This window comes from Pseudophryne corroboree, chromosome 3 (genome assembly GCF_028390025.1).
Source record: "Pseudophryne corroboree isolate aPseCor3 chromosome 3, aPseCor3.hap2, whole genome shotgun sequence".
NCBI lineage: Eukaryota > Metazoa > Chordata > Amphibia > Anura > Myobatrachidae > Pseudophryne > Pseudophryne corroboree.
The window spans coordinates 736,808,410-736,835,275 of NC_086446.1; the positions used below are offsets into that span (position 1 = coordinate 736,808,410).

The 26,866-nt window shown below is 44.9% G+C and overlaps 1 protein-coding gene across 1 annotated transcript in view; it reads left to right on the top strand.

Annotated features, from left to right (window-relative positions):
* The window catches only part of ADAM12 (ADAM metallopeptidase domain 12), a 925,560-nt gene that overhangs the window by 533,282 nt on the left and 365,412 nt on the right, over window positions 1-26,866 (top strand). The window contains exons 7-9 of the mRNA XM_063962227.1: window positions 4,699-4,764; window positions 15,616-15,687; window positions 24,321-24,490. Coding sequence (XP_063818297.1) covers window positions 4,699-4,764; window positions 15,616-15,687; window positions 24,321-24,490 — 308 coding nt within the window. The remainder of the gene's footprint in view (window positions 1-4,698; window positions 4,765-15,615; window positions 15,688-24,320; window positions 24,491-26,866) is intronic.

Below are 26,866 nucleotides of genomic sequence, written 5' to 3' on the forward strand. Positions count from 1 at the left end.
AAACCAGAGCAAAAGGAAATCCTGGCCTGCAAGAGAACTATAAACATAAAATAGGAATGAACCACTACCTGTGGTTCATAACAGTATCCTCTCCTTAAGGGTGAGCTCCGAGCATTCCATGACACCCACGGGGAACATAAACAGAAGTATAACATAAAATACATGACCGAAATGAAACATAGGAATGAGCCACAGCCGTGGCTCATAACATTACCCCCCCTTGAGGAGGGGTCAAAGGACCCCAAAATTCAGACTATCCAAAACAAGGGATACAAAAAAAAACTGACACACTGGTCTAACAGACAAGAAAACAGAAACAAGCTGTAACAACAGCTTGTAACAGTGCCCTCCCCTTGACGGTGGCCACTGGACACAAGACAAGGGGAAAAAAAATCTTTTTTTTTTTCTTCTTTTTTTTATCAAGGCAAGAGTCAAAAATTATTTATTTTTCTTCTTCTTCTTTTTACAAAGCTCTTTAGGTCTGACCAAGGTAATTCCCCAAACATTGTCTGGACTGATGGTACCACCCAGCAAGGCTGCGTTCAAATCAGAAATGGGTTTCTTACCCTTGGGAACTGAACTTTCAGGCAAAGTACTCCTATTAGAAGAAGAAGACAGAAAAGCACATCCTGCAGTCAAAACAACGGGCTGGGACTCTTGTGCCGAGTTTACAGTATTTGGTGGACTCTCAGCAGACAAGACGGGTGACTTAGAGGAACCTGAACCAATTTCTTTGGAACCATATCTTTTAATAACTGCATCACTGAATGCTGGGGGATCCTGAAGAATGGGATCTTCAGCTTTCATTAGGCTGGTCGCCCACTCAAAAGGCTCTCCTCTAAAGGAATATATCAGATAGAGCACTAGGTTCTCTGAAGTGATGCCCAGAAATGGTCTAGACAACATAATGATGTAATAGTGTTTGTAAAGCGCCAGAAATTGGACTAAGTCCCCATCAAAGATTATGGATGTTGAGATATCAACAGAGTCAGGATCTGTTTCCTTCCCATCTGACTGACTAGAGTGCTTTGCTAGAACCTGGTCACTATTGACCTTACTCGAGGCTGAGACTCTCTGAACCCCACCTGGGGCAGTGACTTTCTGAACCCCACCCGAGGCAGTGACTTTCTGAACCCCACCCGGGGCAGTAACTTTCTGAACACCACCCGGGGCAGTAACTTTCTGAACCCCACCCGGGGTAGTGACTTTCTGAACCCCACCCGGGGCAGTGACCTTCGGGAACCCCGCTGGGGTCAGCACCTCGGATTCTTTTACTACAACCGAGCCGTCGGCCTCCCCCACTGGGACCGAGCCATCGGCCTCCCTCACTGGGACCGAGCCATCTGCTTCCCTCACTGGGACTGAGCCATTGGCCTCCCTCTCTGACTCGATAATTATCGAAACTTCTCCCGGGACTATGACTTCCGGGACTTTTGCTGAAGCTATAACCTTCAGAACCTCCACAAATGCTACGCCTCTTAAGTTCTTTCCTGGGGAAGCGACCTCTAGACCCTTCTTTGAGGCTGCGTCTCTCGAGACCCCACTTGGGGATATTACTTCAAAGATCCCTTCTGGGGTTTTACTTCTCGAGTTCCCTTCTAGAACTATGGTTTCAGATCCCCTTTCTGGGGTTGCGCTTTTCAAGTCCCGACCTGGGGTAACAGCTTCTGAGACCCCTTCTGGTAAGGACACCTGAGCTATAAAATTTGACGTCCCTCTATAACCTAGAGCATCGGGTACCGCTCCAGGACCCTGGGCAACGGGCACCACTCCAGGACCCTGGGCAACGGGCACCACTCCAGGACCCTGGGCATCGAGCACCACTCCAGGACCCTGGGCATCGGGCACCACTCCAGGACCTTGGGCATCAGGCACCACTCCAGGACCCTGGGCATCGGCACCACTCCAGGGGTGTGCAACTCTGCTTGAACAGGAAAATCAAGAGAGGAGAGAAACATTCTCTTTTGATTCCTGAATCTATAATGGGGCTCCCTTGCCCAAGGACCCCAATTATAGGACAGAGAGCTTTTTAGTGTGGGTTGTGTGACAAGTACCTCTGCCACAGTAGAGACAGGAGTAGGTCTTGTATCCTGACTCAGCTTGGCCAGAGGGCAAGACTTGTCACCACACTTTGGCTTGCGCATACTCACAGGTCTGCAGATAGTGGCCTAAACCATACTTACCGACTTCTGGGCTGCTCTCTCCGGGAGAGAGCAGCCCGTCAGCTCAGCAGGGGGGGCTGGCAGTCAGGTGACGCGCAAGGGGGCGGGCCGGAGGCGGAACGGGGCGGGCCGGAGGCGGGACAGGGCGTGGCTTATGGATCGTGTCATTTAAGCCACGCCCCCGCGGTGTAATGCCGCGATTACCGGTATTATACAGCAGGGGGCGTGGTTACGATGACGCGATTCAACAAGAATCGCGTCATCGCCTGCCCGGACCGCCCACTTTACTCGTTAAGTGGGCGGCAGGCAGGGGGTGACCCTCGTAAATCGGGAGACTTGCCTGCTCTTCCGGGGGGGCGGGGGGTCACCCGTTTTTTGGGAGCCTCCCGGCCATTCCGGGAGGGTAGGCAAGTATGGCCTAAACCCCCACAATATAGGCATAAGTTTAAGTTTCTGCGACGCAGACGCTCCTCTTCTGAGAGCCTGGGCCGCAGAAAACTTTTAAACCTTTTCTCTTCAATTAAACCAGAGGATTCTCTTGTCACCATACTGTGAACAATAGTCTCTTTAGAGATAGATGTACTCTCAACGACTTCTGGCAAGATGAGCAAGATTTTAGTCAGAAGGTTTTGCAGTTGCTTTAAGGATTGCTGCAAAACTTCTAGTCGCTCAGGTCTCAAAGCACTGAAAGCAGAGTTCAGGGCTGAGAGAGATGCCTGCAGGGCTTGCATAGTAGACATAGGAGGATTTAAAACTAGACAAGACAAGACAAGGCAAGATTAGACAAGGCAAGATTAGACAAGACTGATTTTTTAAACTAGACAAAACAAGACTGGATTTTTTTATTTATTTTTAAATACCGGATTGGATTCTGCACTCTGAGTTCTAGACAGGACTGGATTTCTAAACACCGGACTGGATTCTGCACACTGAATTCTAGACAGGACTGGATTCTAAACACCGGACTGGATTCTGCACACTGAATTCTAGACAGGACCGCTTCACGGCAGGACACAGGATCAGACACAGGAATCGACACAGGGACTGACACAGGAATCGACACAGGAAGCAGCTAGACAGACACTGCTAGACAGGAGCTCAGGAACTGGCAGGAACAAGCTCAGAACTCAAGCACTCTGGAAGACTGGAAACCTAGAAATATCACTAGCGTCTGTGAATTGCACTCAGCCAGCATATAACAGAGAGGCCTAATTAATTATGTCGTGCAGCTGCCCCGTTGCATGACTCCAAACTGACAAGATGCAATTAGCAGACAGGTGAGACCAACCACATGGAAACAGGCTGCAATTACACAGACTCACCACTGACAGCAAACAAATATCTTCTAAACCAGAGCAAAAGGAAATCCTGGCCTGCAAGAGAACTATAAACATAAAATAGGAATGAACCACTACCTGTGGTTCATAACAAACAGTATAGAAGTGTATAGTGGTCATAATAAAAGTATTACATCCGGCCCAGGATCTCTATTATTGCCAATTCATATTCTTGAATTTGGTGACAGCACTGAGTTTTAAAATGGGAACCTACTCTACATAATGTTTATTGTTTTTTTAAATGAAGGTGATTTGGCAAAATTAAAACCCTCCAAGCCTGTACTACTAGCATTGCGGCTTTAAAACTTGCACATTTGTCACAGGAAAAAAATAAAGTTTTTTTTTCTTTCTGCTACTTCCTTAGAAACAGCTTAATTTTAGGCTATTAGAAACTATTATGGTGCCTCTAAACACTATCGTTCACTCAGTATTTTACTAAAATACACCCAAAGGAAGAAGCTATCATTTTTAGGGAAGTAAAAATATTTATTATACCCCTTCATCAGGAGCTAATAACATCTCTGGGGCAATTATCTCCTAGTCCTTTGTTGATGCTGCATTCATTTGAATATTGGTTATATCAGCAAAATGGCCACCGCAACTTTGTGTGAACAATGGGTAGGCAGCATCCAGAGTTATGAAGATGGTTTATAACTACATAATTTTCAGTTCCTGATATTAGAAAAAAAATGTGAATAAATTAGCCTTGATAAAATTATCAAGTGCAGCTGTGAATATTAGTTAAAAAAAGAAAAGGTTATTAATAAAACATAACCTTTTCCTAGGAACACAACAAGGGAATTAATGGAACTGTATTTTACCTCAGATTTAATGAGTTTTGGGAAAAAAATAAGTTATTTTACTTTTATTGCAACATATCTTTACGTTTAGAAGTGGTAACGTCCACAAGTGTTGTGGTACAGCGGATTTGTTTTCATGAAAGTGTGATAATAATAATCTGCCATAAATTCCCAAAGCCCCATATAAGAGCGTACAATATCAGGAGCCCACCTATCCTGCCTTACTGCTTTCTGGTTCTATTACCTAAACAAGTGCTCTCTTATATTGAAGATGTGAGAAAATACATTTGGAAGGCCAAATTGTGAGACACTGTCTCGGAGAGCCAGGGCCTCTGCTGGAAATGAACCGCTGCGGCTTATAACACTCGTACTAAACTTCTATATAATCTGTTTTGGCAGCACAAAAGAGACACTTTGAAGATGACCAAGTATGTGGAGCTTGTTATTGTGGCTGATAATCGTGAGGTAAGAAATGAGAAAATCTCACAGCTTTTTCCCTTCCCTATACTTATATACAATGTGTGGAATCGGTTGTACATGTTCCAGGCAATGGGATCCTTGGAGCTGCAGAACACAGTCTCCTTTTAAAGGCAACCAGAGCCGGCCTTAGGCATAGGCAAACTAGGCAAGTGCCTAGGGCATTTGGTATGCTTAGGGGCACCAGCAGCTTCTGCTGATTAAAATGATATGCGGCATGCCTATATTCTGTGTGTGACTGCGGCTGTATCTGTATATGAATTGCTACGTTACAGTGTATTGCTGGAAATCACTGTAATGTAGCATTTCGTATGCAGATACAGCCGCAGTCGCACACAGAATATAGGCATGCTGCATATCATTTTAATCAGCAGAAGCTGCTGGTGCATACTAGCCACATAGTAATGCAAATAAGATGCATTTTTATAAAGAAAAGGCGCCCGACGTTAGCAGAGCTGCCAGCTGACTCATGCCAGGCATCTCCTGCAGAACTAGTAGCAGTGCTAGGGGGCACCAGACAAAATCTTGCCTAGGGCATCATATTGGTTAGGGCCGGCTCTGAAGGCAACGTACATTGAGGTGCTGGGGCATGGCGGCTCTCAGGGTTCTTGGCCTGAGTTTCATTATAATGCCCTGTCCCAGGTAATTTTTTTAACTGATGTACATAAACTCTTGTGCAATTCGGATACCAGTACAGCCCTACATATTATAGGTCTGGTGAAGCGTAAATAATACACCTACGCGCCCATGCAGATTTTACAGAGTTCCGTCACCAAACCTTCATTCAACTGAGCTGGTCATTTGTGTATAGCACATAAATACCAAACAATAATAATAATAATAATAATAATAATCAAGACACGGAGACCTGAATTTTGGCAGAAAACTGTTAACTATTTATTTAAAATAATTGAAGCTAAATGAGTATGGTGGCAGAGAGAGGAAAGCCGGATCAGTGCAATCCAACAGTGCCCAAACTAACAACAACATGTATTGTAGGCAGATACAGTACCACCCAAGGTGTAGAAACAGAAATCGCAACGCAAAAGGGGTATCCACTGAGTGATCTGCAACTCTGTATCTTCACATTGCACATTGTGGGTGATTCCGAGTTCTTAGCAAACCAAAAACAGCACACTAATGGGCAAAACTATGTTGCACTGCAGGTGGGGCAGATATAACCCACCCAAATCAAAATCTCTCTGCCCATGTTACATCTGCCCCACCTGCAGTGCAACATGGTTTAGCCCAGTTGCTAACTTTGTTGGTTTGCTCACAACTCTGAAGGAGTTGACAACTCAGATTGTCAGAATGTTCACACATTGCCAATCAGATCAACAGACTATTCACACGGGAGGCACTCAATATCTCGACTGTCGGGATCCTGGCGCTCTGCAAAAAGGCGCCGGGATACCGACAACTATTCTCCCTCTTGGGGTGTCCGCGACACCCCTGGAGGGAGAATAGGGGCTCATTTGCGCTCGCCCCGCTGCCGGCATTCCGGCGATCGGGATCCTGGCGCCGGTATATCATAGTATACCCTATTCACACATAGCCAATCAAATCAACAGAATGTGCATATACTGTAGCCAATCAGATCATCAAAATGCTCATAGTAGCAGGACTTAAGAATTAGAGGAGGACAGTTGAGATGGGTGGTCTTCTGGTTGCAGGCGGCCTGGCTCCTGGCGACCACCATACCGGCGCCGGAATCCCGACCGCCGGCATACCGGCATCTTTGCTCCCTCTTGGGGGTCCACGACTCCCCTGGAGGGAGAATAGATAGCGTGGCACACGTAGCGCGCCACGTGCCCGCAAAGGGGATCATTTGCACTCGCCCAGCTGTCGGTATGCCGGCGATCGGGATTCCGGCATCGGTATGCTGGTCGCCGGGAGCCCGAATGCCGGCATACTATACTACTCCCAGTTGAGATAAGTGGGAAATGACTGAATGAGACTTTGCAAGGAGCAAGTCTCCATAACTGCAAGATGGTGGTCAGAGGCCCTAACACTGAAGCCAACTTACAGTATTCTTACTGTAGCCAGGAATTTTGAGCGCGTGAAAAATAATATCTTTGACAAAAGCGCCTTTAAAATAGTTGTCTGAGTTCTAGGTTTATCCCAAACCTGAGCTGTTTTGCATGGTTCTGAATATAAAAGCCTTGCTGTACAGATCTCTATGTGTAATAAAATAAATTTAGATATCTCATTAGACTTACAATGAATGGCAACTGAAGCATTTTCTAGACAGTGAACATAATCTACCTGTCATATCTGTCTTCTCCACACGGGAGAGAAAAATCAATAATGTATAAAAGTATAACAACAATGTAATTGCATTCTCCCATATAATGTACATCTAATGAATATAAAGTTGAATAAGATTGTATGCTACCAAACACTGTATTTGCTGGAGAGGAGTATGGAATGCAGATATCTTCTCTGTACGGTATGGATGGCATTCTGACTCAGAAGCCAAAATCTATTTAAATGGAAAGTGTCATATATTTAACGTGTTACAGGTGTCTCTGTGCTAAATAAATTGATGTAAATGTTAAATGACAAAGCTATACTGAAGCTTACTGTAAGATGGTCTATAACTCGGCTCAATGAAGTGTATACACTGCAGAGCCTCTGACATTATGCCATGAGTTATTGCATGAAATGTATTATTTTTTCCCATTTATTTTGAGTTTATTTCTATTTTTGCATGACTACACCAGTATAGGCATAGTACACAGCAATACTGTACCTCCTCCCATAGGTAAAACGCAAGGGGGGTTTCTGGTTGCCCAGAAACCCCCTCCTCTTGTCAAGTGGCGCAAATTATAGCAACAATAGCAATGGCATATAATCAGATTATTAGAGCTGCCGCAACATCATGCAGTTTAAGGTACAGAGCAGAGCTGCTGCACATGCCCAGTGGTAGCAGCTTCTTCTACCAAGTTTGCTGTGTGTGTGGATCTGAGTCTTCAATTAGTGCACTGGACCAGAGAGTAGCTACCAGGAAGAAGAGACAGGAGCCTTACCATGAGGTGGGAGAATGTGTGCTTAGAAAGTGCAGTACTGGTTCTATTATGTTTATGTATTTTATTTTTTTTATTATAGTATGTTTAACCTTTTCCTGATTACTTTTCTTATTTATATTATTTGAATATGTTTGATGCAGCCTACACTATAATCCATATACTGTATTGTGTTAAATATTAATACTGTATTCCATGTTACGCCAAGTGGGCGATTCTGGATTGCATCTGGAAACCCCCCTCTAGAAATCCTGCGTTTGCCACTGCCTCCATTCATTAGAGTTGGAATCATAGCATAGCAGGAGCCACTACAAGTGTTATAAATGTGTTTGTGGGTCTTGGGGATACATTTATGAAGCAGTGATAAAAGTGGAGAAGTGAGCCATTGGGGAAGTTGCCCATGGCAACCAATCAGCTGCTCTCTATAATTTTATAGTATGCAAATTCTACGTTACCTCAAAGCTGATTAGTTGCCATAGGCAACTTCTCCACTGGCTCCCTTCTCCACTCTTATTACTGCTTCCTACATTTACCCCATGGTCTTGTGTGTTTGGCGATATTGGTAATCACCTTGCAGGGAAGCGTGAGGGTAGATTAACAGTCATAGGGGGTAAATTTACTAAAGGTTCTAAAAATGAAAAAAGGTGATGTTGCCTTTAGCAACCAATAAGATTCTGTCTATCATTTTCTAGGATGCAATAGAGAAATGATAGACAGAATCTGATTGGTTACTACTATAGGCAACATCACCTCTTTTCAGTTTTAGAAGCTTTAGTAAATGTACCCCCTAGTGGCAGGCTCACACATTTCACATCGTAGGAAGTGCAGGTGCATGCTTCAAGGGCTGGCGATAAAAGTCTAAATAGCGGTTTTTGGGGAAATCAGAGGAGAAGGTGGGCTAGTGGCCTGCCCATGCTAGGCCAGTGTGATTGTATACTGTAAATATATATACAGGTATATACTGTACCAGGGGCACTTTAACAGAGGAGGGGGCCTGTGCGCACCTCCGGGTGGGCCCCCTCCACTGCACGCCGCAGTAGTCTCTGGCAATGTGCTGGACTCTACTGCGCATGTGCAGGTCTCCGGAAACATGTGCATGTCATGTTCCGGAGACCAATTTGGCTACTGCACATGCGTGGACGGCCATTTTGGCTGTGAGCTTTGCCACGAGAGCAGCGCCTGACGCTGAACTCCAGAAAGGGGGGTATTAAAATATGGGTGCAGTGTGGGGCCCCCGTGGACCCAGGGGCCAGTGTGTACCGCACACGTTGCACCCATTATAGAAACGCCAATGTACTGTACTTAGATTGTGAGTGAGTTTTAATGGCGGTTGATGTAATCTCTTTTGCATCATTTGCTATGTAGGCTGTTAGGAGGCCATATGGTTTCACTAAGTATCTAGCAAAAATTCCTCCTGGATGTTCTCTCTAGATCAGTGGTTCTCAAACCCAGTCCTCAGGACCCCACACAGTTCACGTTTTCCAGGTCACCCGGCAGGTGCACTGTGCATCGCCAACTGTCACATTTTAAAAATCCACAGGTAACCTGGAAAACATGAACTGTGTGGGGTCCTGAAGACCGAGTTTTAGAACCTGTGCTGTAGTCTAGATTGATGCTCATGAAATGCACAAGCAAAAAATTAAAGGTTACTAAGTAACTGCTATATTACACAGGGCCGGTTCTAGGCCTTTTTGCGCCCCAGGCGGGAAATAGGGGCGTGGCTTCTTACAGGGGGCATGGTCAGTTACGCCCCCTGTACAGTAGTAGCACCGTTGAAATGCTGTGCGGTGCGCGATGACGTCATCGCGCACCGCACAGTAAAGGTCCTCTCCACGAAGGGAAAATAGACGCTACGCGTCTAGTTCACTTCACAGCGGACACAGCGGGGGGCACAGCAGTAGCGGATCTTGCCATGGTGCGGCGCCCTCCGGATGGCGCCCTCCAGAAGGCGGCGCCCTGGGCAAAAGTCCTGCTTACCCGTGGAAAGATCCGCTACTGATATTACAGTTACTGACAGTTGGTGTGGGTTCTGGCTCCTCCCTCCAGTGATGTCATTACCTGAGTTTTCTCATAGCTACTGAGCATGCCCAGTGTTCATGGCAGTGGGTTGGACCACTGCTCCAGCCCTATCTACATTAGCTAGGCACGTGCAGAGCTTGGTGCCCCACAAATGAATTGTCCATTATTTGGCTGAAAATTGGTGGTGAGTGAATATGTAGACCAATAGCAGAAGTTTGTGTCTTCCTATTGCTCCATGCAGTCACAACCCCAAGGCTGAGAGATAAACTGCTTTTTTTCTGGTGCTCCTGGCCCATCCTAGAAGGAAAGTAGTGTCCAAGCTAGGAGCCCAAATTGCCACTACACAGCTCTGGCCAGAACTAGTACTAGATTGCACCCATCTCCAATCCTTACATCACCTATACACCGCTGAATGCACTGGGAAATGTTGTTAGCAGAATTGTGTACACAGTCATACGTGTAATATTATATAAATGTTTTTTATTCATACGTCTATACCATGGGGTATAGACGGGATCCGCAGGAAACATGGGCACTTTAAGACTTTCAAAGGGGTGTGAACTGGCTCCTCCCTCTATGCCCCTCCTCCAGACTCAGTTTAGAATCTGTGCCCAGTGAGACTGGATGCACACTGAGGAACTCTCCTGAGTTTCTCTGAAAAAGACTTTTGTTAGGTTTATTATTTTCAGGGAGACCTGCTGGCAACAGGCTCCCTGCATCGTGGGACTGAGGAGAAAGAAGCAGACCTACTTCTGTGAGTTTCAAGGCTCTGCTTCTTTGGCTACAGGACACCATTAGCTCCTGAGGGTCTGAACGCTAGGTACGCCTAGATGCTCGTTCCCAGAGCCTGCCGTCACCCCCCTTGCAGAGCCAGAAGTCAGAAGACAGGTGAGTAGAAGAAGATCAGAAGACTTCAGTGATGGCTTTGAGGTACCGCACAGCGGCCGCGCTGCGCGCCATGCTCCCACACACAGTGGCACTACAGGGTGCAGGGCGCGGGAAGGGGGGGCGCCCTGGGCAGCATTAAAAACCTCATATAAGACTGGCAAAGTGGTTTTTAAGTGCCAAGGCACTAAATCCGAAGCCCCGCCATTATAAATATTCTAAAAAATAGAGGGGCTGAAGCGCGCCATTACGGGGGCGGGGCTTAGCCCTCACAGCTCTCATCAGCGCCATTTTCTCTTCACAGAGCTGCAGAGATGCTGATGCTTCCTCTACACTGCTGTATCAAGTAACAGGGTGCAAAGCAGGGGGGGGGCACAGTTATTTTGGAGCTATATATATGTATTTATAAAAGCGCTAACAGGTCTGAGGCTTTGTATAAAGGTTTTCAGAACCGGGATAAGCGCTGGGTTGTGAGCTGGCAAACTCTCTCTGTGTTTCTCTGACAGGCTTTACTGTGGGTCTGTCCCCTATATGCCCAGTGTGTCTGTGGGTGTCGGTACACGTGTGTCGGCATGCCTGAGGCTGAGTGCTCTTCTCAGGAGGAGGTTGGATTAGGGACAGAAACGGGTGTGGGAGTGACCATGTCGGCACCGCCGACTCCTGATTGGGTGAATGTTTTGAGTGCTTTAAATGCAAATGTGGCTTTATTAAATAAAAGGGTTCATTTACCCAGATAGCAGATACCGACACGGACTCTGACTCCAGTGTCGACTATAGTGATGCCAGATTAAATCCTAAACTGGCTAAGAGCATTCAGTACATGATTGTGGCGATAAAAGACGTGTTACATATCACGGAGGATCCTGCTGTTCCTGATACTAGGGTCTGTATGTATAAAGGAAAGAGACCTGAGGTAACGTTTCCTCCCTCTCATGAACTGAACGCACTTTTTTTAAAAGGTTTGGGAAAATCCTGACAAGAAGTTTCAGATTCCCAAGGGAATTCCGGTGGCGTATCCGTTCCCATCTGGGGATAGGGAAAAGTGGGAGTCAACCCCCACTGTAGACAAGGCTCTGTCACGACTAAAGGAAGCTGCGAGAGACATTGGCCTTTTGGGATCAAGGGTCAATACCATGGCAGTGTCAGCTAGAAGAGAATTGTGGATTCATCAATGGAATGCTGATGCTGACTCTAAGATCTCTGCCGTATAAAGGTGGTGTCTTGTTTGGTGACGGCCTCGCTGACCTGGTATCTACAGCTACCGCGGGTAAGTCATAATTTTTTACCTTATGTTCCTGCACAACAAAAGAAGACGCACCACTGTCAGATACAGTCCTTTCGGCCCAATAAATACAAAAAAGGATGAGGGTCTTCCTTGCTTGCTTCTAGAGGAAGAGGGAAAAAAAAAAGTTCACCGGCTGTGGCAGGTTCCCAGGAGCAGAAGTCCTCTCCGGCTTCTGCCAAATCCACCGCATGTCGCTGGGACTCCTCTGCGGGAGTCCGCACCGGTGGGGGCACGTCTCCAACTCTTCAGTCAGTTCTGGGTTCGTTCGGCCCTAGACCCATTGGTGTCAGAAATAGTGTCCCAATGGTACAAACTGGAGTTTCAAGACGTTCCCCCTCAACGATTTTTCAAATCAGCCTTACCAGCGTCTCTTCCGGACAGAAGCTGTGTCAAAATCAACACACCAGGGAGAAGGTTTTTATTCGAGCCTCTTCGTGGTCCCGAAGCCGGACGGCTCGTTTAGACCAATTCTAAGCCTAAAATCCCTCAATTTCTATCCGAGAAAATTCAAATTCAAGATGGAATCTCTCTGAGCAGTGATCTCCAGTCTGGAGGAAGGGGATTTTATGGTGTCGGTCGACATAGAGGATGCCTGCTTACACGTCCCCATATATCCTCCGCATCAGGCTTACCTGAGGTTTGTGATTCAGGATTGTTATTACCAGTTTCAGACGTTGCCGTTTAGTCTATCCACGTCTCCGAGGGTTTTCACCAAAGTCATGGCGGAAATGATGGTTCTTCTGCGCAAGCAAGGAGTCAAAATTATTCCATACTTGGACGATGTCCTGATAAAGGCGAGATCCAGGGACCGATTACTGCACGATTTCTCTGACAGTTCTGCAACAACATGGTTGGCTCCTGAACTTGCCAAAGTCACAGTTGAGTCCGACGAAACGACTATCGTTTTTGGGAATGATTCTGGACACAGAATTACAGAGAGTTTTTCTTCCAGAAGAGAAGGCTCTGGAAATTCAGAGTCTGGTAAAAAAAAAATAAAAAAAAATTCTGAAGCCAGCGAGAGTCTCGATCCGTCAATGCACTCGATTGCTGGGGAAGATGGTGGTGGCCTACGAGGCCATTCCATTTGGCAGATTCCATGCCGGAGTTTTCAGTGGGATCTGTTGGACAAGTGGTCCGGGTCCCATCTGCACATGCACCGACAGATAATCCTGTCATCCAAGACCAGAATCTCACTCCTGTGGTGGCTGCACAGCTCTCACCTCCTAGAGGGACGCAGGTTCAGGATCCAGGGCTGGATCCTGGGGAACACGGATGCGAGCCTCCGAGGCTGGGGTGCAGTCACACAGGGGGGAAAATTTCCAGGAAAAATGGTCAAGCCAGGACGCTTGTCTACACATAAACATTCTGGAATTAAGGGACATTTACAATGGCCTTCTACAAGCGGAACATCTTCTTTGCAATCTGCCCGTCTTGATTCAGTCAGACAACATAACAGCAGTGGCGTACATAAACCGCCAGGGTGGAACGAAGAGCAGAGCGGCGATGGCAGAAGACACAAAAGTTTTCCGCTGGGTGGAAAGGCATGTAAGCGCTCTGTCAGCGGTCTTCATTCCAGGTGTGGACAACTGAGAAGCAGACTTCCTCAGCAGACACGATCTCCATCCAGGAGAGTGGGGTCTGCATCAAGAGGTCTTTGCAGAAGTGGAAAGTCGTTGGGGAATTCCTCAAATAGACATGATGGCGTCTCGTCTCAGCAAGAAACTTCCGAGATGTTGTTCCAGGTCGAGGGACCCTCAAGCAATAACGGTGGACGCCCTTGTGACACCGTGGGTGTTTTCAGTCGGTATATGTGTTCCCTCCGATTCCACTCATTCCAAAAGTGATAAAGATCATAAGAAGAACAAGGGTTCATGCAATCCTCATTGTTCCAGACTGGCCAAGGAGGGCCTGGTATCCAGATCTTCAGGAATTGCTCATAGGAGATCCCTGGACTCTTCCTCTACGAGAGGATCTTTTACAGCAGGGGCCGTGCGTGTACCAAGACTCACCGCGGCTTCGTTTAACGGCTTGGAGGTTGAACGCTGCATCCTAGCCCGAAAGGGTATTCCCAGTGAAGTAATTCCCACACTTCTTCAGGCTAGAAAAGAAGTAACGGTGAAACATTATCACAGTATTTGGAGAAAATATGTGTCTTGGTGTGAATCCAAGAAGGCTCCTACAGAAGAATTTCAGCGGGCTGTTTTCTCTATTTTCTCCAAGCAGGTGTGAATGCGGGCCTACAGTTAGGCTCAATTACAGTACAAATTTCGGCCTTGTCAATTTTCTTTTAAAAAAGAATTGGCCTCCCTTCCGGAAGTTCAGGCTTTCGTGAAAGGCATGCTATACATCCAACCTCCCTTTGTGCCCATGAGGTCTTAACGTGGTGTTGCAGTTCCTGCAATCTCATTGGTTTGAACCTTTACGTAAGGTAGAGTTGAAAGTCGTCACTTGGAAAGTGATCATGCTGTTGGCCTTGGCCTCTGCGCGGTGGGTGTCTGAATTGGCGGCTTTGTCTCACAAGAGCCCCTATTTGATCTTCCATGAAGATAGAGCGGAGTTGAGAACTCGTCAGCAACTTCTGCTAAAAGTGGTGTCATCGTTTCACATGAACCAACCTATTGTGGTGCCAGTGACTACTGATGCCTTAGCGGAATCGAAGTCTCTAGATGTGGTCAGAGCTTTGAGGATTTATGTTGCCAGAGCGGCTCAGATTAGGAAAACTGAGGCTCTGTTTGTCCTGTATGATCCCAACAAGATTGGGGCTCATGCTTCCAAGCAGATTATTGCACGCTGGATCTGTAATATGATTCAGCAAGCTCATTCTGGATTGCCGTTACCGAAATCGGTGAAGGCCCATTCTACCAGAAAGATGGGCTCATCCTGGGCGGCTGCCCGAGGGGTCTCGGCTTTACAACTTTGCCAAGCGGCTACTGGTCGGGTTCAAACACCTTTGCAAAGTTTTACAAGTTTGATACCCTGGCTGATGAGGACCTCATGTTTGGTCAATCGGTGCTGCAGAGTCATCCGCACTCTCCCGCCCTTTCTAGAGCTTTGGTATAAACCCCATGGTTCTTGAAGTGTCCCCAGCATCCTCTAGGACATATGAGAAAATAGGATTTTAATACCTACCGGTAAATCCTTTTCTCTTAGTCCGTAGAGGATGCTGGGCGCCCGTCCCAGTGCGTACTGTTTCTGCAGTTATTAGTTACATGTTGTGTTACGTTTATGGTCAGCCTGCTGCTGATGTTGTTCATGCCGTTGACTTGCGTTGTTGACCGCCATGTTGTACGGCGTGCTTGAGGTGTGAGCTGGTATGTATCTCACCTTAGTTTAACAATAAATCCTTTTCCTCAAAATGTCCGTCTCCCTGGACACAGTTCCTATAACTGGAGTCTGGAGGAGGGGCATAGAGGGAGGAGCCAGTTCACACCCCTTTGAAAGTCTTAAAGTGCCCATGTCTCCTGCGGATCCCGTATATACCCCATGGTTCTTGAAGTGTCCCCAGCATCCTCTATGGACTAAGAGAAAAGGATTCACCGGTAGGTATTAAAATCCTATTATTACATACAGTATATTATGACATTTTATATAATTTAACACTACTATCCATTTTTTCTGTTTTAGTTTCAGAGACAAGGAAAAGATGTGGACAAGGTTAAACACAGACTGCTAGAAATGGCAAATTATGTGGATAAGGTCAGTGCCCTTCTGTGGGTATTACTAGTACATAGTCAGGCACAATTATTATGTTACATGTAAAGGGACCCAGGTCATCTCAGTGTCTGCCACCTCCTGCTCTACCTCACACTCCACTGTCCGGCCCATCTCCTCTCTGTCCTGTCTGCCTCCCCCCTGCACCACTTCGACTGCCAGCCCCCTCCAGTTTCGCCCCTCCCCACGTTCCTATACCATGTCCCGCATCTTCGGCACTAGAGGGTCTATGTACTAAGCCTTGGAGAAAGATAAAGTGAAGAGAGATAAAATACCAGCCAGTCAGCTCCTAACTGCCATGTTACAGGCTGTGTTTGAAAAATGACAGTAAAGGGGGGTACACACGGAGAGATCCGTGTTTAAAATCTAAGCAATCTGACTAGATTGCTTAGATTTTAAGCACGGATCTGTCGTGTGTATGCCCCCCAGTGATAGCAATGCGCAGCTCCGCGCATCGCTATCACCGGTGCTAGATTGAGACTGCATGCAGGCGCAATCTAGCGGGTCGCTCACTTCAGCGCTGTGTGAAGTGAGCGTCTCCCCCCCCCCCCACCTCGCTCAGCACATCGCGCTGTGCTGAGTGGGGGGAGAGATGTGTGCTGAGCGGTCTGTGTTAAGATCGTTCAGCATACATCTCTCCCGTCAGTGCTGGCCTTAAAGGTGCCCATACGCTAGACCACAGGTTCTCAAACTCGGTCCTCAGGACCGCACACAGTGCATGTTTTGCAGGTCTCCTCACAGAATCAAAAGTGAAATAATTAGTTCCACCTGTGGACCTTTTAAAATGTGTCAGTGAGTAATGAATTCACCTGTGCACCTGCTGGGTTACCTGCAAAACATGCAGTGTGTGGGGTCCAGAGGACCGAGTTTGAGAACCTGTGCACTAGACGACTGTAAGATATATCTTAAGGCTACATCTAGGAGCATGCTGTAGTTGACTATAGCCTCAGATCTTCCCTGCAGCAGGAAAGATCAGAAGCTCGACCAACGACCAGCGGGGCCGCGCATCGTGATCGTTCATGGACACTGAACGATCTACACTATTATGAACAATTTGTCTTTACGATCCGTCGAAAACAGCCAAATCGTTCATAATATCGTCTAGTGTTGTTTGGGCACCTTTAGGAGCTGGTTAGTTGGTACTTTCAAAGGGGTCTATTCATGAAGCTGTGAAAAGAGTGGAGAAGTGAGCCTGTGGATAAGTTGCCCATGGCAACCAATCAGCTGCTCCGTATAATAGTATGCAAATTATAAATGTTACTTCAATGCTGATTGGTTGCCATGGGCAACTTCTCCACTGGCTCACTTCTCCACACTTTTCACTGCTTCATGAATAGACCCCTTGATCTCCATCCACTTTATCTCCCTCCAATAGTGAGAAACATATAAATAGACAAGTAAATATGTGAACATAATTGAATATTGGTAATAATTACTATTCTTACTGCTGTAGATGAAACTCCGTAGGTACGAGGTGGCACCGTAGGTACGAGGATAGTGGGTAGACTTCCTGTAACATGTCTGTAGTAAAAGGTTTGCAATTGTCTGAGTAGACCAACCTCCCGTATCCCACTTACTTTATTACCAACTGCGCAATCATGTACCCGCCTCCCCTATGCTCTGTTACAGATCACGGTATTGTGCAATGGGGAGCGAGCTCATGATGATGCAAATCAAGCCACCACAATTTTTTCTTGGACTTCACCTCGAGGATTTTCCTAAGGGAAGGTCCAAGAACTAGGCATGTACTGTATGAATTAAAAACACTATAACCACATACTTGATTACCTAAACTATTCTTGTTATAGACGTTTACCTAGATTCTATGATGTGCTGGTAAATCATCTTACAAAGATCACCATTAAGTACAGGTGTATTATTATTGCCTTCAGTAATACCCCTTTTCCACTAGCTCAAAAAACACGGGTAAATGCACGGGGGGGGGGGGGGGGGGGGGGATTTGGGCATTTTTTGCTAGTGAAAAAGGGTCAACCCGGATCAAGTACCCGGGTAGCTTACTGGGTTGAATACAAGTGCAACCCGGTAAGCTGTGCAGTGTAAACGGAAGCCGCGTCGATGCAACACAGCTCCCGTTCACAGTCTATGTAAGGGCGGCGCTTGGAGATCATGTGATCTCCCAGCGCTGCCCCTGCCGCGCCGCCAGCAACGTCACCAACCCGACAATATGCCAGGTTGGTGAGCGCAGTGGGAAAGGGGGCTGAGCACGGGTCGCAGCCGGGTATAACCCGTGTCAGGCTCCCGGCTGCGACCTGTGCTTTACAAGTGGAAAAGGGGTGTTACATAGAATCCTTTCGACCCTCCAAGAGCTCTCCAATCAATTGGGCAGATGAAGCCTGGAGAAATGATAAAGCAGTGATAAGTCTAATTGTAAAGCGCAACGCTGCGCTATATAAGAAACTGTTAATAAATAAATAAGTGCAAGGTGATAACCCACCAGCCAATCAGCTGCATATGTAAATTTACAGTTAAGTGCTGATTGGCTGGTGTTTTATCACCTTACACTTATCACTGCTTTATCACTTCTCCAGGCTTAATACATCTGCCCCAATATTCTTTTTTAGTGTGATAAATCTCTTTCAATAGTATAATGGATTTAGGGGTGGCCTAGCGGCAAGGGACATGTACGACATCATTGGGGACAGAATTTGATGTCTATAGGGGTGGTAGAAGCATGTGAGTGCACGTGGGGTTGGCAGACACAACATCATAAATTTACTCATGGCCTGGCCAAACAAGGACAAAGCTATGTGTAGTATGCAGTCCCCTGTGGCTAGCACAAATGTTGATGTTACAGTGCCATTAGTTTCTAAATGTTACTACTGATAACACAAGCAGGACTATGAGGCATGGTCTAAACACTATGAAGGCGGCCATTTTGTGGGTTGAACCAATATTTGGGTTATCCATTCACAAGCATTACTATTAATTAGGCTGCAGTCTCATGAATATTATGCACACAAAATGGCTGCTTTCAATGTGAAAGGTCATTGGTACACTTTAATAAAGCAAATATTTATTAAACAAAACACGTTAATAGTGGCAATTCCTTCATCCAGGATTTCCTTTAAAATCCTGCCCCATGAGGTATATCTGAAATGTCACTTTTCAGAGATGTCTATTGAAATGTTATGAGCTGACGGTTGACAGACTTCACACATGACTAAAGGGCCATTATGCTCTAAATACATCTCTAAAAACATATTGCATGTGACTATATTATGATTAGAGATGTGCACCGGAAATTCGGGTTTTGTGTTTTGGTTTTGAATTCGGTTCCGCGGCCGTGTTTTGGATTCGGACGCGTTTTGGCAAAACCTCCTTTAAATTTTTTTGTCGGATTCGGGTGTGTTTTGGATTCGGGTGTTTTTCCCCAAAAAAACCCTCAAAAACAGCTTAAATCATAGAATTTGGGGGTCATTTTGATCCTATAGTAATATTAACCTCAATAACCATAATTACCACTCATTTCCAGTCTATTCTGAACACCTCACACCTCACAATATTATTTTTAGTCGTGAAATTTGCACCGAGGTCGCTGGATGACTAAGCTAAGCGACCCAAGTGGGCGGCACAAACACCTGGTCCATCTAGGAGTGGCACTGCAGTGTCAGACAGGATGGCACTTAAAAAAATTGGCCCCAAACAGCACATGATGCAAAGAAAAGAGAAAAAGAGGTGCACTGTGGTCGCTGGATGGCTAAGCTAAGCGACACAAACACCTCAATATCACAGGAATTATTCGTTGTGATCAATGGTATTATTGGTCCAAATCGCTGGAAGAAAATTACAAAATCACTGGAATTAAATGGCAGTGATGTCGGGAATTATATCAAATGGCAGTACCACTGGACATATACGGAAGTGTCAGACAGGATGGCACTTAAAAAAATAGTCCCCAAACAGCACATGATGCAAAGAAAAGAGAAAAAGAGGTGCACTGTGGTCGCTGGATGGCTAAGCTAAGCGACACAAACACCTCAATATCACAGGAATTATTCGTTCTAATCAATGGTATTATTGGTCCAAATCACTGGAAGAAAATGACAAAATCACTGGAATTATTTGGCAAGATCACTAATTAATAATTATAAATCACTGATATTAATTGGTAAAATCTCGCTATCGCCTGCCTAGTGAAGTGGAATCTAGATGGGATTTTGTACCAGGGACACAATAACTTCATCAATTGTCTAAATCCCAATGCACTAATGGCGGAAAATGGGCGCACGTCTAACAGCGCACTGATTATTCTGAGAACTGATTATACTGATCACTGATGATACTACGGAGAACTGACACTGAGCAGCGAGAACAGCACTGAACTATTGTACTGTAGTATACTGGTCACCACAATGCAGCACTGACACTGAGCACAGATATTAAGCACTGATCAGGATACTAGAAGTGACACGGTGCAGCAAGATAATGCTATGGCCTACTGTACTGTACTACTATATACTGGTGGTCACCAAAATGCTGCACTGTACTACTATATACTGGTCACACAACAATGCAGCACAGATATGGATACTTGAAGTGACACAGAGCTGCAAGATACAGCAATGGCCTACTGTACTGTACTACTATATACTGGTGGTCACCAAAATGCTGCACTGTACTACTATATACTGCTCACAACAATGCAGCACAGATATGGATACTTGAAGTGACACAGAGCTGCAAGATACAGCAATGGCTTACTGTACTGTACTACTATATACTGGTGGTCACCAAAATGCTGCACTGTACTACTATATACTGCTCACAACAATTCAGCACAGATATGGATACTTGAAGTGACATGGAGCTGCAAGATACAGCAATGGCCTTCTGTACTGTACTACTATATACTGGTGGTCACCAAAATGCTGCACTGTACTATTATATACTGCTCACAACAATGCAGCACAGATATGGATACTTGAAGTGACACAGAGCTGCAAGATACAGCAATGGCCTACTGTACTGTACTACTATATACTGGTGGTCACCAAAATGCTGCACTGTACTACTATATACTGCTCACAACAATGCAGCACAGATATGGATACTTGAAGTGACACAGAGCTGCAAGATACAGCAATGGCGTACTGTACTGTACTACTATATACTGGTGGTCACCAAAATGCTGCACTGTACTACTATATACTGCTCACAACAATGCAGCACAGATATGGATACTTGAAGTGACACAGAGCTGCAAGATACAGCAATGGCCTACTGTACTGTACTACTATATACTGGTGGTCACCAAAATGCTGCACTGTACTACTATATACTGCTCACAACAATGCAGCACAGATATGGATACTTGAAGTGACACAGAGCTGCAAGATACAGCAATGGCCTACTGTACTGTACTACTATATACTGGTAGTCACCAAAATGCTGCACTGTACGTATATACTGGTCACCCAACAATGCAGCAGATATTGAGCACTGATCAGGATACTAGAACTGAGTCTGACACGGAGATACAGCAATGGCCTACTGTACTGTACTACTATAATATACTGGTGGTCACCACAATGCAGCACACTGAGCACAGATATTGAGCTTTTCAGGCAGAGAACGTAGCCACGTCCTCTCCGCTCAATCTACAATGCACGAGTGAAAATGGCGGCGACGCGCGGTTCTTTATATGGTATACGAATCTTGCGAGAATCCGACAGCGGGATGATGACGTTTGGCCTCGTTTGGGTTAACGGAGCAAGGCGGGAAGATCAGAGGCTGCCTCGGACCCGTGTAAAACACGTGAAGTTCGGGGGGGGGGGGGGGGTTGGATCTCGACGAACCGAACCCGCTCATCTCTAATTATGATCAGGATGTTTATTTATAGAGCACATAGAGGTCTATTCATGAAGCAGTGAAAAGAGTGGAGATAAGGACCAGTGGAGAAGTTTCCTATAGCAACCAATCAGCTTTGAAGGAAGCCTTTATCAAGTAAATTCTATAAAATGTAAGGGAGATGCTGATTGGATTCCATGGGCAATTTCTCCACTGGCCTGTTTCTCCACTGTTTTCACTGCTTCATGAATAGACCCCACAATGACATAGTATGTACTTGGACAGATAGGATTTTTGCCATGTAAATCGTCCATTCTTCATATAAACATAAAGTTCCAATTTTCTTCTACAAAGAAGCATGTCCAACATAATAACTGTATTAACCGCAGTAACTTGTGACTGAGCCAGTAGACATAACATTCAACCCAATCACTTAATGGGCAGTGCCAATGATAAAATATATTCTTCAGTTTCATGAAAAATCATGTTTCAAACTCCCTTTTTCTTACAAATAAGTGTCTTACATTGCCATTTTGCTGCATTATTGCTTTAAGAAAGGTTAATTTATTAATTTGTTCAAGTGCTAATTGAATGTCCTAAAGAAAATAATTACCGCACAAATGAGATAACGAGATCAATAGCACATAAGTAAGTGGTGCAGTGGGAAAGTGGGAAGAGGCAATAAGGTTTTGAGGGATGCAAAACTAGCAAGAATCTGTATTCACAAATAAATAGAAAGAATAATTCTTAGGAGTTCTTGATCGCCTAATTGGGGCTCATTCACACAGTGCGCTGTGGAAATTTGTAAAATGCGTGAAAATGAGTGTGTGCATTAGACATCAGTTTTTAATACATATGTCTGGGGTATTGGCCAGTACGATCTATTGCGCATGAGATATAAGTCATACTGCATTATTCCATTTTAAATGTGGTGTTAAAATGTTAAAACACAATGGAGGGAATGACCCCCTAAAGAAATCAGTTTTCTTCTCTTTCATGTAGTTTTCAGGTGCTCGTTAGTACATCAACATCATATAGGTGTAGACGAGCCATCAAGTTCACCAAAGACATCTTTCTTGTTTTCCTGTTTAGGTAGCTTTCAACTTTCCATGTATTATAATAAGATTCAAATTAAACCTTGTAGTTTAGTGGGGGGTTATAATATCAGTTTTATGTAGTACATTATCATTATTATGTTCATTTTAAAAATATAGTTAAGCTTGCCATCTGCATGGCTCTTTTTAATTAGTCCTGTGGAGTTGTACTACTTTATTTCAGAAAGGGGGGAGTGAATTGCTCCCTAAAATGTTCAAATCTTAGAAAAGCCACTTGATTTATCACTCAGATTGAAACTTCACTTCTTAATCAAATGAGAGTCACATCAGTAAGCCCAATACCCTGTGGGTAAGATGTTCATTAATTCAGTCCTTCAAGACGTGATAATAATGTACCTTTTTCTTTCATAACATTATCATAAAGCTACATTACATTTTATTTGTAGCAAAGTCAGTGCAATAACTGCTAGAGCTGATAACATTTAAGACTGACAATAATTATCATACCGAAAGGATTCTTCCCGAGCCTGATTTGTGGAGAGCGATATTCAGAGTTAAATTATTCAACTGTAACATTTCTGCATGTTTTATTGCTGTCACCTCTGCAATTATGAAAAGATGTAAAGATGTTTTTAAATAAATAAATAATTGCAATAAATTTCTAAAAACAACATAACTTAGTCTGTAGTCGAAAGCTGCTTAAAAAGGTAAATGGGCTTGATGCATTCAGGGTGTTAGCATAGGAACACTTGGCGCAGCGAACAGGATCACATTTTTTTGTAGAGCTTACTATTTAGCTAAATCCCATTTTAATCAGTGACATCTTAGTATGCTCAGTAAACTCTAGGACCTCGTTTTGTTATTTGCACACCTAATCAGCATTGTATCCTTTTTCTTTCATGTAGGAAATGTAAAAATTTGGCATGCAAAAAAACCCCAAAACCTGTTTTTCAATGTAACACACAAGTCCACACTGTGGAAAAATCTCATGCTTTTTAGCAACTTCACATATGCCGAGTTCTGCATACTGTATGCAAGTTTGAGCAACTGTGTAGTATTCCACATTTTCACTTACAGCTGAGTGGGCATAATGGGGTGCAACTGGGAGTTAGAATAAGGGCAGGCGTACTGGGCTTAGAATAACTGTCAGCTTCTCTGATCCGCTGCTGCGTCAGAAGATGCAGCATCGGACCAATTATGTGACCATCTGACTAATTCTCAGGTTACTCAGGATGTTTGGCAAAATCATGCTGCCAGGGACAGTGAAGCTGTGGCCACTGAAAAAGGCACTGGCTTTAGCATACCCAGAAAACAGGGCCAGTATGGTCCCCGTTTTCTGAAATGTTCACCATCGCCGCTCCCAAAGGTCAGCTGCTTGTCCATCATGCGGCAGCTTTGGGGGCACTTTGATCGACATACTCTAGTAGGACCAAATGTGCTCCTGAGCAGATCATTAAACATTGGAGACTTACAGAAACCTCTGAACCAGGCCCAAAGTTTGAAAACTAATTTCTGCAGCATGCAATGAATAATTCCCTGTCTTAATCAAAATCTTTACTGATTAAAGTTGAATAATGTAGCATGTTAGGAGAATTATCAATTTGTTTAATAATTTGTATAATTACTTAGACTAGAAGCTGGTTATGGCTTTTAACCCACTAATAAAATGTAATAGCCATGCTAACACAAAGGTATTGTTTTTATTGAAGGTTGTATAATCCTTATTGATACCCCCTTTTGTTATTTATATTCCAGTTCTTCAGGCCACTGAACATCCGAGTAGCACTGGTTGGAGTGGAAATTTGGAGCGATGCTGATAAATGCGCAATAACACAAGACCCTTTCAACAGTCTTCACGAGTTCCTGGATTGGAGGAAGCTGACATTACTACCTCAGAAGGCTCATGACAACGCTCAGCTAGTAAGGTCTGCTCTTCCATTCACTTACCTGGTGTACACTACCGGAGGTCTGTGTTCTGTGTCTTATTGGATCTGTGCAGTGAGAATACTGTTGCCAGTGCCGGATTAAGCCTTTGGGGGGCCCGGGGCATTTAAAACAGGGGGGCCCTAAAGTCTTCCCTATAAACTAATCATACACACGTGTGAACATACATAATTGCATCACTGTGTCATGTCTCCGGGAATAAAGTGGGATAGAGGTCAGACAGAGAATGGAGGCTGGACAGAGGATGGGATGGTGGAGGCAGCGCCATTCCTACAGGTGGGCGAGCCGTACGATTGCATGGGGCGACTGCTGCGACACCTGCTTGCTGCTATTACCTGCTCTCCCTCCTCCTGCCCATAGTACTCCGCTCAGTGGGTGGAGTTTCGCAAAATTGACACTGTTGCATTGCGACATCACAACGCAACCACGTCATTTCTGGAAACTCCACCCAGCGAGCGGTGAACTATGGGCAGGAGGAGGCGGAGCAGGTAATAACAGTGCTGTCGCCAATGAGCATTACACCCTTGGCTACGAGCATGACACCCAGAGCATGAAACCCCTTGCAATGAGCATGGAACCTAGAGCATGAAACCCCTTGCAATGAGCATGGAACCTAGAGCATGAAACCCCTGGCAATGAGCATGGAACCTAGAGCATGAAACCCTTGGCAATGAGCATGGAACCTAGAGCATGAAACCCCTGGCAATGAGCATGGAACCTAGAGCATGAAACCCCTGGCAATGAGCATGGAACCCAGAGCATGAAACCCCTGGCAACAAGCAGGTAACTTACTCTGTACTCTGATGATGGAATTAAAGGTTCTGAAATGTTAGTACTCCATACATGGTGGGTGCAGTGTCTTATTATCATTTAGTAGTCCGCTGAGTGCAATCTCCATTTGCAAGTTGTCTCACTACTATGAAAGGGACGGGGGTATTTATGTGAAACATCTGAGTGGCGGGTCCCACAGATGTTGCATATATATATATATATATATATATATATAGAGTCCTCAACAGCGGCACACAGGGCACGATCACAGTGACACTTAAATGGATGTCAACGTTTCAAACCTTTAATGGTTTTTCGGCAGGATACATGTATCCTGACGAAAAACCATTAAAGGTTTGAAACATTGACATCCATTTAAGTGTCACTGTGATTGTGTCCTGTGTGCCGCTGTTGAGGACTCTATATCTACTGCTGCCATGCAGTTATGAGGGCACCGGACCAAGTTCTGCTGACTGTTTATGGGAGTGCCGAGTCTCTGTCCTACTATATATATATATATATATATATATATATATATATATATAATGAATACTTTTTTTTATATATAGGTGTATATATATATATATATATATAAGAGAGAGAGAGAGAGAGAAGCAGTTGCAGTGTCCATAGTGCCAGACGACCAGTGTGTGTGTGTGTGTGTGTGTGTGTATTTATATTATATATATATATATATATATATATATATACTAGTGAGGTGCACCGGACATTTTTCGGGTTTTGTGTTTTGGTTTTGGATTCGGTTCCGCGGCTGTGTTTTGGATTCGGACGCGTTTTGGCAAAACCTCCCTGAAAATTTTTTGTCGGATTCGGGTGTGTTTTGGATTCGGGTGTTTTTTTTACAAAAACCCCTCAAAAACAGCTTAAATCATAGAATTTGGGGGTCATTTTGATCCCATAGTATTATTAACCTCAATAACCATAATTTCCACTCATTTCCAGTCTATTCTGAACACCTCACACCTCACAATATTATTTTTAGTCCTAAAATTTGCACCGAGGTCGCTGGATGACTAAGCTAAGCGACCCAAGTGGCCGACACAAACACCTGGCCCATCTAGGAGTGGCACTGCAGTGTCAGACAGGATGGCAGATTTAAAAAATAGTCCCCAAACAGCACATGATGCAAAGAAAAAAAGAGGCGCAATGAGATAGCTGTGTGACTAAGCTCAGCGACCCAAGTGGCCGATACAAACACCTGGCCCATCTAGGAGTGGCACTGCAGTGTCAGACAGGATGGCAGATTTAAAAAATAGTCCCCAAACAGCACATGATGCAAAGAAAAAAAGAGGCGCAATGAGATAGCTGTGTGACTAAGCTAAGCGACCCAAGTGGCCGATACAAACACCTGGCCCATCTAGGAGTGGCACTGCAGTGTCAGACAGGATGGCACTTCAAAAAAATAGTCCCCAAACAGCACATGATGCAAAGAAAAAAAGAGGCGCAGTGAGGTAGCTGTGTCACTAAGCTAAGCGACCCAAGTGGCCGACACACACACCTGGCCCATCTAGGAGTGGCACTGCAGTGTCACACAGGATGGCACTTTAAAAAAATAGTCCCCAAAC